This window comes from Mercenaria mercenaria, chromosome 3 (genome assembly GCF_021730395.1).
Source record: "Mercenaria mercenaria strain notata chromosome 3, MADL_Memer_1, whole genome shotgun sequence".
NCBI classification, from domain to species: domain Eukaryota; kingdom Metazoa; phylum Mollusca; class Bivalvia; order Venerida; family Veneridae; genus Mercenaria; species Mercenaria mercenaria.
The window spans coordinates 98,832,741-98,845,519 of NC_069363.1; the positions used below are offsets into that span (position 1 = coordinate 98,832,741).

General features: G+C 36.5%; 1 protein-coding gene across 1 annotated transcript in view; it reads right to left on the bottom strand.

Moving 5' to 3' along the window:
- Positions 1-923: 923 nt before the first annotated feature.
- LOC123523893 (eukaryotic translation initiation factor 3 subunit H-like) overlaps positions 924-12,779 on the bottom strand; it is a 28,012-nt gene continuing 16,156 nt past the window's right edge. Inside the window, exons 3-6 of the mRNA XM_045301637.2 lie at positions 11,918-12,085; positions 10,060-10,315; positions 9,011-9,146; positions 924-1,283 (exon numbers count right to left, since the gene is read on the bottom strand). Of these exons, the coding sequence (XP_045157572.1) occupies positions 1,053-1,283; positions 9,011-9,146; positions 10,060-10,315; positions 11,918-12,085 (791 nt within the window). The 3' untranslated portion in view covers positions 924-1,052. The remainder of the gene's footprint in view (positions 1,284-9,010; positions 9,147-10,059; positions 10,316-11,917; positions 12,086-12,779) is intronic.

A 12,779-nucleotide genomic window follows, 5' to 3' on the forward strand; every position in this document is an offset into this window, starting at 1 on the left:
GAACTTGTAGAGAAAAGTTTGAAATACCCTTCGTGCATTATTTCAACACGAACGGACACTTTGGTAGAACCACCGATCTTCCGTAAGCCAGCTGGATGGCTACCTCACATGAAGAATTCAACGCCCCGAGTGAGGCTCGAACCCACATCGATGAGGGGCAAGTGATTTGAAGCCAGCGACCTTAACCACTCGGCCACGGAGGCCCCGGTCACAATTTCAGAATCCCTCCCAGCAACGCCAAATGGCCATTGGTCCAAAATGGAAACCAGCGTTTCCCTGGATGACAGTCTCAGATTGTGTTGTTTTACATGTATGTACAACAAACAGTTGACATTTTCAAAAACTTAAAATAGATAAGTTTTCAGCAAATAAACTCCGCAGAAATTATAGAAGACATAAACTTTAAAATACAAATAGATCTGTGTGCAGTGCTAAAATTGTGTTGTTTTATGTACAATAAATAGTAAATAAACATTTTTAGCAACTTAAAATTGATGAACTTTTAATTGTCATTCAGCAAATAACTCCATAGGATTTTTATCACCTAATATCTTTTCTTGTTGTACATGTAAATGATGCTTATTAATCACTGAAAATACCACTATGTTTTTCACTCTGAAATGCACCAAAAAGAGTTGTAGTAACACAAAATTTTCTGGGGTGACCCCCCATACCCCCCCTTCAGGAGGGGACACCCCTCCCGCACCCACCCCTTTGCTCGTCATAAAATATCCTTCTGCAACATGCCTTCAGAAAATCCTGGCTAGAACCCTGAGAAGCATTACTATTTAGCACACAATATAGGTATTAGAAAATGTTAACATTTCTATTTTAAATTTTTTCAACGTTTCTTCATGCAGGGCAGTAATGGCATAGAATAATAAACCAATTCTAATTATAGCAGATAATGACAAAATACACTATTAATTTTCCATTTATTTTTCTTTCTACTTTTGTAGCCACACTTTGATGTTTGACTTCCCATGATAAGACTTTAAACAAAATTTTGTTTCAAACGGAAACAAAATGTGAGGCGTCTATAAAAATGTTTATCAAGTCGCTGTTGGATTTGGCGGGTTTTCTTGTAAACTTTCCGCCAAGAACAGTTTTCCAAAGCTCTGAGATGCAAACTCTCCAATCTGCTGACAGTAATTGTCAATCTGTCCTGTGATCAGAAGACTATCAAGCCTCTGTGGAGTGGGCAGAGGTTTAAAGATTTTGTTAATGTCTTCATCTGGTAGTGGTTTCTCCCCACGTTGTACACGCTGTGTGTTCTCTTGTTGCTGGAAAAAAATGATTCAGTACTTTAGGTTTTGTTTACAACATCTCATTTTTTATCTGTTTTAGTTTTAAGACAATTTTCAATATGTATATTAAAGGTATATTTAAGAATGTTCCACTAAATTGTGACACTGGACGTCTAGCCTTTCTCCAGTGGTATTAAACAGCTGATAACTATCCAGCATAAAACAATGATATAGGAAATACAAATGACTGGATCTAATGGTATTACTGGTAATATACAAATTTGTAGACAGCAAGTTGAGAAGGATTTTTAGTATTGGTCAAATGCCACTTTATCCCTAAAATCAATAAGTGATTTCTAACTTTGATGTGCATCTAAGGAAATTAAGAAGTACATCTATTCGCAAATGTAGATTGAACCACTGATGGAATTTGATTAATAGTGTCCCAACAGTTTTCTTTGATTATGCGAGCTATGACCCAACAACTGTTGTGTATAGTTATTACAACTATTGATAAGTTTACACATATTTTTGCCTAAATCATTTTATCTGTGTTTTATATTACAAATTGTCTTTAAATGTAATATACTGATTTCAGATAAAAAAACCCAGTTTTGCCTAACCTTCTATTACAAAAGCCCAAGTCCTGTTGTAATAAAACTAAATCATGATTCATGTAATACATTGTATCAAATATATTTTAAATTTAACACACTTTTTTTTTTCAAATTAGAGTACTTCACTTTCTTTTGGCCACCATTTTTCACTTCAATTAGAAGAGCAAATCATTTGAAACATGTGGACCATGATGGTCCTGAATCGCTCACCTCTTCCCACATGACCCAGTTTTGAGTATGACATCATTTTTTCTATTATTTGACATAGTGACCTAGTTTTTGAGCTCATGTGACCCAGTTTTGAACCTGACCTAGATATTATCAAGATAAAAATTCTGACCAATTTTCATGAAGATCCATTGAAAATATGGTCTCTAGAGAGGTGGTAAGGTTTTTCTATTATTTCACCTACTGACCTAGTTTTTGATGGCACGTGACCCAGTTTCGAACTTGACCTAGATATCATCAAGGTGAACGTTCTGACCAATTTTCATGAAGATCTGATTATTCTCATGAAAAATATGGCCTCTAGAGAGGTCACAAGGTTTTTCTATTTTTATATATACTGGCCTAGTTTTTGACCGCACGTGACCCAGTTTCGAACTTGACCTAGATATCATCAAGGTGAACATTCAGACCAATTTTCATGAAGATCCATTGAAAAATATGGTCTCTAGAGTCTAAGAGAGGTCAAAAGATTTTAATAATTTTAGACCTGCTGACCTAGTGTTTGAACGCAGTTGACCCAGTTTCAAACTTGACCTAGATATCATCAAGATGAACATTCAGACCAACTTTCATACAGATCCCATGAAAAGTATGGCCTCTAGAGAGGTCACAAGGTTTTTTTTATTATTTGACCTACTGACCTAGTTTTTGAAGGCACGTGACCCAGTTTCAAATTTGGCCTAGATATCATCAAGGTGAACATTCTGACCAATTTTAATGGAGATCCATTCACAAGTATGGCCTCTAGAGAGGTCACAAGGTTTTTCTATTTTTAGACCTACTGACCTAGTTTTTGACCGCACATGACCCTGTTTCGAACTTGACCAAGATATCATCAAGATGAACATTCAGACCAACTTTCATACAGATCCCATAAAAATATGGCCTCTAGAGAGGTCACAAGGTTTTTCTATTATTTGACCTACTGACCTAGTTTTAAATGGCACGTGACCCACTTTCGAACTTGACCTAGATATCATCAAGGTGAACATTCTGACCAATTTTCATAAAGATCTCATGAAATATATGGTCTCTAGAGAGGTCACAACGATTTTCTATTTTTAGACCTACTGACCTAGTTTTTGACCGCACGTGACCCAGTTTCGAACTTGACCTAGATATCATCAAGATGAACATTCTGACCAACTTTCATACAGATCCCATAAAAAATATGGCCTTTAGAGAGGTCACAAGGTTTTTCTATTATTTGACCTACTGACCTAGTTTTAGATGGCACGTGACCCAGTTTCGAATATGACCTAGATATCATCAAGGTGAATATTCTGACCAATTTTCATGAAGATCTTTGAAATATATGGCCTCTAGAGAGGTCACAAGGTTTTTCTATTTTTAGACCTACTGACCTAGTTTTTGACGGCACGTGACCCAGTTTCGAACTTGACCTAGATATCATCAAGATGAACATTCTGACCAACTTTCATAAAGATCCCATGAAAAATGTGACCTCTAGAGTGGTCACAAGCAAAAGTTTACGGACGGACGCACGCACGGACGACGGACACCGCGCGATCACAAAAGCTCACCTTGTCACTTTGTGACAAGTGAGCTAAAAAAGCTATGGGACAACCATGGATTCTTTCAAATTTCAATGGACATTTTTAAAGTAAACATCACACATGGTCTTTTAAACGCATGTAAATATATTCCAAGGGAATGTAGATGCATTTAGAAATATTTGTTCCGCTTCCTAAAATAAAACCATTCCTGTACTAGTATGGTACTGAGGTAACAAACTGTCCAAAAGATACAGAAAAGAATGGCTTGGTGCATGTTCATTATGATCCAATCTTGCAACTCGAAAGAATTAATTATCTTTAACAAGATACACAGAATTTTTACTGCTGCACAAGATTCAATTATAATCAATAGGTTTATTTCAGGGAAATATGTTTGAAATTTAGATTTTAGGATTTCATTTCATTTTCACATCTGTGGTAAAAGGCGGCAAAAATAGCAACCAACAAGAGCTGTCACTAATGGTGACAAATGCCCCCGCAGCACCTTGACCATTGACCTGGTGACCCCAAAGTCAATAGGGGTCGTGTACTCAATAAGTACTATTAGCCTGTGAAGTTTGAAGGTCCTGGGTGCAATGGTTCACGAGTAAAGTGCCTTCATGCATAAAGTTAACATTGGCCCCTGTGACCTTGACCGTTGACCTGGTGACCCCAAAGTCAATAGGGGTAGTGTACTCAATAAGTACTATCAGCATGTGGAGTCTGAAGGTCCTGGGTGCAGTGGTTCGCGAGTAAAGTGCCTTCATGCAGAAAGTTAACATGGGCCCGTGACCTTGACCTTTGACCTGGTGACCCCAAAGTCAGTAAGGGTCTTTTACTCAATAAGTACTATCAGCAAGTGAAGTCTGAAGGTCCTGGGTGCAGTGGTTCGCGAGTAAAGTGCCTTCATGCAAAAAGTTAACACTGGCCCCTGTGACCTTGACCTTTGACCTGGTGACCCCAAAGTCAGTAGGGGTTGTGTACTCAATAAGTACTATCAGCAGGTGAAGTTTGAAGGTCCTGGGAGCAGTGGTTCGCTAGTAAAGTGCCTTCATGCAAAAAGTTAACATTGGCCCCTGTGATTTTGACCTTTGACCTTGTGACCCCAAAGTCAGTAGGGGTTGTGTACTCAATAAGTACTATCAGCATGTGAAGCTTGAAGGTCCTGGGTGCAGTGGTTCACGAGTAAATTGCCTTCATGCAAAAAGTTAACGTTGTGACGAACGAACTACTGTAAAACCTTTAAATTCGTGAGATCTTTATTTCGCGAATTTGTCCCGATTTTTGGCATTTTATTATTTCGCGAAATCTTAAATTCGCGATGTTAAAATCGTAATTTTAAATTCGCGAATGTGAATCCGGAAGAAAACCGAAAGGACGACTGCATTCAGTTACTTTCTGCAATTATGGTACCTGTATGACGTCACTGTTTAAAGCTTATTCTCCGGTCGGCTAGTTCGTGTTACGCTCTTTTTTGATAGCAGATTAATGCCTTTAATATCTGATATGTGCTCACTGTTGTATAGTCGTCAATAAATTGTTCCTTTCATTTGTTATTACGTAGCTTTAATATCTGTAACATTTACAAATGTTAGAAGTATCAGATTGGGTTTGAAACCGGCTATAATCGTAATGTAATTACGTGCCGGTGAGCTCATGGGAGATGGAAGAAAAAGGTTCAAAACAGGTAAAATAAATAAGTTAAAACTAAAAAATATCATGGCTCGACTGGGACTCCATATTTACAATGAACACTGATCTTTGAACATTTATTATGCACCCAATCATTGCAAACTTTTCACAGTTTCTTTCAGTTTTGAAAAAAGTGTAAACCATTGTAAAATTGGTAAACAATGGTACATTTTGTATTAATAATTATCTTCGTCTTTTGAAAAGGGAAACTGTTTCGTTAGGCGTGAAAAATAATTGCGTGTATGTATGCCAATTTCAAGTTGTACATGAAAGCGTGTTTTGAGGAGTTTTATGCTAACAAAATCGTCGTCCAATTAAAGGATAGTAAGATTGACTCTGTAAATGTTGATTTGCACTTGTCCACTGTGAAACCACTGCACGCTAAATGGCTTGTTAAAACCATGCAGAAAATTGAGAATGACACTGATATGGTACAGCATGGCTGGATTCAGGCTGGAATTCACGTCATAGCTTAATTTAGAATTACTAGTACTTAGTACATGTACTATAGTATTGAAATGGAAGATAACTTTGTTTGAGCGGTCATGTACAGTAACACCGTTAGTTTCTTCCCTTGTGCTGATCGATACGTCATGAATTGGATAAATGTTTACTATTAAATAATAAAGATTATACTTTGCTGTATACATGTATATTTTGTATATAATATAGTCATTTAACCGTACTTGTTGAACCATGGTGGAATCACGCAAAATCACAATAACTGAATTTCGTAAGAGCGAACATTTATCGTTCAGACACTATTTCGGACATCAGCGAATTTCGGATAAACACGAACAGGTAAAGCTATTTTTCGCGGTCACTTTGAATTCGCGAGTACTTAACCTCGCGAATATTAGCGAAAATTAAATTCTCGCAAATAAAAGGTGTTTTACAGTAACTTACTAACAGACAGACAGTTGAAAACTAATATGCCTCCCTTCGGGGGCATAAAAATAGGAAATACCGTGAAATCACAAATATTCGTGGGTGACTAATTTTCGCGGATTTCGTGGTAGAGTCACTCCACCAAATTTAATCCCAATGAACAAGTAAAATTCCGATTCAATTTATGATTAAAATTTGAAATCCACGAATTCATATCCCCACGAAATTGCCATTTTGACCAAAGCCACGGAATTTCATGCCCACAAAATTAAATGATTTAACAGTAACCAGAAATTAATATTCTTTATATTTCAAAATAAAGCTGTCCGTAAGACAGCCAATGCTCGACTATTCGAAATATTGTCCCAGAAGCAGGAAAATATTACCCAAAATGTTTAAGTATCTATAGATTTTCAATCCAGTAATTTGCATGCAAAACTTAAACAGAAGTTTTAAGTTCAAAAGGGGATATAATCTGACCAAACTGCAAGAGTTATGGGACTTGATGTAATCAACTAGTTTTATAACCCTTAAGGCACATGTGAAGTTTCAATTTAATATCTGCATATGTTCTGCAGATAGTAACTTGCATGCAAAACTTTAACCAGAATTTTCTAAGTCTAAAAAGGGGGCATAATTTGCCCAAAATATAATGTAATTTCAAAAACAGGAGTTAGGCTATTGTTTTAAAAGACTAAATTATTCAATGTTTGGAGAGTATATATTCATTCAAAATTAGTTAAAGGCTTTCACGGGAAACTCTTGACCTTTTAGAAATTGTTGAAATATATAACTGACAACATAGCTCTGGGCAGGTTAAGACATAACTCCAGGAAAACTACATCTTAATTTGATAATCAACAGTCTGGCCGGTGCATATAAAAGGCCTATGTACTAGAAATTATGGGAGGCGAGGCGGCAGGGCCACCAGCCGTGGTTCTGCCAACGTAAGTCAAAAATACCATTATGCCTTGTTAGGTTAATTTCCAAATGTTATGTAGATTTCATGAAAGGCAACTTCAGGATATACATAATTAGTTCTTAACATTTTATAGCAGCTAAATATTGCTTGAAAGATGGACACTGAGACAGTAAGATTACTTGTACTAAAAGACTTTCTTTAAATACCTGAAATTAAATAAACATCAGAAACTAACTATTGTGTCTTCAATCTTATATATGTGTGTGAAAGTTCTACCACAGGTTTTACAAGTCTGGTAACACTGGTGCCATGTGGCTTTTAGCGGCCATTACTCTACAAAAATACATGTCAGAGTTATGGAACCTGACCCAGTGAGGTTGGTAATTCACTTAGAAAAAAAAAAAGTTTCAAAGCTATATGCCTTTAAATGATAGCCATATGTACTTGCATGCAAAAGGTAAGTAGAATAGTAGACTATTCTAACTAAAAGTGTGACAGCCACCACATAAGTCATTACAGCCCTTCAAGTCATATTTATAACGCAAGATAACTGAGCACAGATTTTCCCTATACATATTGGTACAAGTGGAATCAAATATGGAAGAAAAATGACCCAAAGAGAAACGCTTTGTTCATCCAAACAAGAGGACCATGATGGTCCTGAATCGCTCACCTGTCCCCACGTGACCCAGTTTTGAACTGAGTATGATGTCTATTTTCTATTATTTGACATAGTGACCTAGTTTTTGAGCTCATGTGACCCAGTTTTGAACTTGACCTAGATATCATTAAGATAAAAATTCTGACAAATTTTCATGAAGATCCATTGAAAAATATGGCCTCTAAAGAGGTCACAAGGTTTTTCTATTATTTGACCTAATGACCTAGTTTTTGAAAGCACGTGACCCATTTTTGAATTTGACCTAGATATCATCAAGGTGAACATTCTCACCAATTTTCATACAGATCTCATGAAAAATATGGCCTCTAGAGAGGTCACAAGGTTTTTCTATTATTTGACATAATGACCTAGTTTTTGACTGCATGTGACCCAGTTTCAAAATTTACGTAGATATCAAGGTGAACATTCAGACCAATTTTCATAAAGATCCATTGAAAAATATGGCCTCTAGAGAGGTCTAAAGGTTTTTCTATTTTTAGATCTACTGACCTAGTTTTTGACACAGTTGACCCAGTTTCGAACTTGACCTAGATATCATCAAGATGGACATTCAGACCAACTTTCATACAGATCCCATAAAAAATATGGCCTCTAGAGAGTTCACAAGTTTTCTTTATTATTTGACCTACTGACCTAGTTTTCGAAGCACGTGACCCAGTTTCGAATTAGACCTAGATATCAACAAGGTAAACATTCTGACGAACTTTCATGAAGATCCATTGAAAAGTTTGGCCTCTAGAGAGGTAACAAGGATTTTCTATTTTTAGACCTACTGACCTAGTTTTAGAACGCATGTGACCCAGTTTCGAACTTGACCTAGCTATCATCAAGATGAACATTCAGACCAACTTTCATACAGATCCCATGAAAAATATGGCCGCTAGAGAGGTCACAAGTTTTTTCTATTTTTAGACCTACTGACCTAGTTTTGGACCGCACGTGACCCAGTTTCGAACTTGGCCTAGATATCATCAAGACGAACATTCTGACTAATTTTCATAAAGATCCCATGAAAAATGTGACCTCTAGAGTGGTCACAAGCAAAAGTTTACACACGGACGGATGCTGCGAGATCACAAAAGCTCACCTTGTCACTTTGTGACATGGGAGCTAAAAAGCAAGTTCCCAAATCTTAAACATTGAAATGAAAAGGCTTTAGCAAGTTTGAGCTCACCTTTTTTATGACTGAAAGTAAAATGCAAACATATTATGCCTACCCTTTTCTGCTGATACTGTTGTTTGGCGAGGTTCTGTTTCTGGAACTGTCTCTGATAGTTTACAAACTTGTTAGCATCCATCGCTATTTCATCTACACTTTCCATCAACAGACGCAGGTTTTTCTCCAACATTGAACTATCAAATTGAAAACAGAATTTCTCCTACATTATGCAATGTGTAGGTCCTTGTCATAAACTGATTTAAAAATGCCAAGTGAGTACAATAAAAGAAAAAGATAGCCAAACTCACAAAACAAAACAACCGAATTAATTTGTTCTGGCTGCTTGCTAAACTTCAAGTAAGTTCCATAATGGAGATAGATATTCTGTAAAAGTTTTGTTTAGTTCCAAGAAAAAATACTGAGCAGACAGTGTGAACATTCTCAATTTTGAGTAATTCAAGGGTAACCATTCTAGAGCAACTATGACTATCAAACCGCTTATCAAGCTTGGTCAAGATATTGTGCCCAACAATATTTTAAGTTTTATGAACACTGGATATGAACTTCCTAAGTTACAAAGTGGATACTGTAAATTTTTGCAATTCTAAGAAATTCAAGGGACATAAGTCAAGAGTGACTGGGACTTTCAAACTGGTTATCAGACTTGGCCAAGATATCATTTCAATAAACACTCTCACCAAGTTTTGTTAACATTGGATAACAAATGCATGAGACAGGCAATTTTAGTCATTTTGAATAATCATCTGGGTCATTACTCAAGAACCACTAGGACAACCTAGATGGTTTAAATCTTGCCATGGTAATTTTGCAATTTTAAGTCATTCAAAGGCTATTATATAAGTGTGACTTGACCTATCTGACTTTTAATCAAACTTGGAACCAACTTGGTCAACACATAATGTCCAATAAACATTCTGACCAAGTAAAGTGAACACTGCATGACAGCTACTTGAGTGTCAATTCTGTAATTTTGTCGAATACATCCAGAGCTACAGGGTCAATTCAGTTTGTAATTAAACCTGTGAAATGGTGCCCATATTAAACATACTTTGAAAGGTATTTATTCTCAGAAGGCCAACAACCTACCTAGTTCCTAGATCAAGGTAATCAAATGATTGTTTGTCTGTAAGATCTGTATCAAGTTCACACAAGAGGCTGTTTACAAGATGGGAGTTCTTGATTGTAACTGGAATTTCTGTGAACATGTTCTCAAATGTGATACCAGCAGCTTTGATTCCCTCTGGAGAAAAGTCTTGATCTCGTGATCCATAGAACTTCATCAACTCTGGTGTCAGTCTATATGCTTTCAAGGACAAATATCCTTGAGTAGTTCGCAGAGGATCTATAAAGAATAAACCATGACAGTCATTTTATTGTAGGCAGTAATGGCTCCATCTTTAAAGCAGAGGCTGTTCATGGGCCCCTTTAGGGCCTTTTCCTCAGAAAATGTTTTTAAAAGCGTACAGTTTTGTTTCGCATAAAGTTGAAATTGTATCAAGAATTTCATTCTTTTCTTTCCAAGTTATTTCAAAATCCCTTTTTGGATGGCAGAGTTACAGCTTGTACATGAATTTACACAGACGAACAGACACACAAAGATGCAAGGACAGTGCGATTTTAATATGTCCACCTTCGGTGGCGTAGTAACATTTGCCTCTTTAATAGTAAAATACCCTTTCAGTCAACCATCAAATTCCATGAATTCTACTGAATATTTTTCAATAATAAACTGTAAACATTTAACTAAAAACAAATTTTCAGAAATCTGAATTGTAGAATAAACACATATATAGCAGATTTTTGATAAAGTGGGCAATACCATACCCTCTTGCTGTTTTTGCAGGTAGGTCAAAACCCCTTCAGTTAAAATTTCAAGGCAGGCAAAGCCTCTCTTTCTAAAATTTAGAGATGGATAAAATCAATTCCTGTGATCCTGAACCCCTTCATCTGTGCTGTAGAATTACCATTAATTACTGACATGAAGGGTTTCGTGCTACCTGTATACACAGTAAAACTAAGACCAAAGTTTTCCCCATCAACAAATTTTTACACATTTTTCTCACATTGTGGGATTTACATTTTCTCTTCTTAATCCCAAAATATCTTTTTTTTGTTTTTGTGGGAAACACAAAGGTCATATGGCGACTTTCTATTTTTGATGGTGGAAGAAGACCCCAAGTGGCCCTCAGTGCTTTATTTCATCACAGGTGGCACCTGAGTAGAATCACCGACCTTCCATAAGCCAAGTGATTAGAAGTCAGGGATCTTAACACTCAGCCACAGAGGCATCCCTAAAATAAAAGGGGTCATCAACTGATAACAGTTAATCATCATTTGAAGTTCAACAGTCCTAGGACATCACATTCTCCATAACCAATGATCAGCAACAGTTTGCTAGGTCTCTGTAACACTAACTTCTGACCTCTTGGCCATAGGCCAACATCCTACAAACATGGACAGTTCTAGACCAATACATTCAGAATTTCTCATAGCCTTTTCAGCTATTCATGGTGGAAGAAGAACAAAGAAGCCCTCTGGGTGTTCTTTCAGGCATGAGCAAGCACTTGGGTAAACCCAATGACCTTCTGTAAGCCAGATGGATGACTTCCTCACATGAAAGAAACATGGTGAGAGGCTGTAGATGTATACAAAGTCAGCAACCTTAACAACTTGGCCACAAACACCACAGACCTTATGTTATTTAAACCAAAACATTAACAGGCTTACTTAGATATGTAGAACCAACAATTCATTACAGCTGAATAATCTCGTACCGCTCTACAGTGTTAACAATCCTTGTCATGAATGCAAGTCTGAACTGTACATTTTTAAAACCTCAGACCATACCAGATCTTACCAGTCAGCTTATTGACCAAGCTGCTTTAATTCATAAAATATTATGAACACAGATTTTACTTGTAACTCCTTACAATATAATATTTACCATAAATAAGGACAACAGATTCCTCTATAGAGTGTTGATAATTGAACTGTGAATCAAGCAGAGCTCTGTTGATGAAGCCCCCAAAGTAAGTACTTTGATACCAGCCGACGTGGAGATGGTCAATGTTCACTTTACGCAGGTTTCTCATCATCTCCATTTGGTACTGAACTACAACAGAAATGATCAATTTACATGTGTAGTAGGTTAGAGTATAAGGCTGCACTTATATACACTCTCTATGTCATGCCACCAACACAAAGGACCACAATGGAAATAAGAGTTTTCTTGGTGACGGTGTGCCTGTCGTGGCTATTTTTAATTTCATGTATGCATTATGTTGTAATTACTATACATGTTGTTTTTAATTGTCCATGTATGTGCACTCCTTACTGAAATAAAGCTATCTATCTATCTATCTATCTATCTATCTATATTTCCTTGCTATTGAGCTAGCTTTTACAGCAATGTGGTAGTGTAAGCCTTAGGTGTGAGAGGTCCCAGGTGCGATTCAGCCTTAAAACCTGTCATTATTTTCAGTCTGTGACACTGGCCTAGCTGAATGGTGTGTGTCCAAAATAGTTGACAAACAACAAATCAAAACATAATAGAATCAAATAAACTTACAACCAAAGTAAAAGGAAAATATGAAACAATTTTAAGGTAAGTAACCTGTTCTGACAGTTCTTCAGTGGAAACAGTATCATAACAAAAGTATTCAATATTTAAAAATTATTTCATTAACATTTCTTAAATAAATAGTACATGTATGTTACTCAATGAATAAAAACTTTACTTTTGGTAAGTGGAGTAAATGTGATAAATGGAAACAGAACACAAATTAAAAGTAAACACTACCACAATA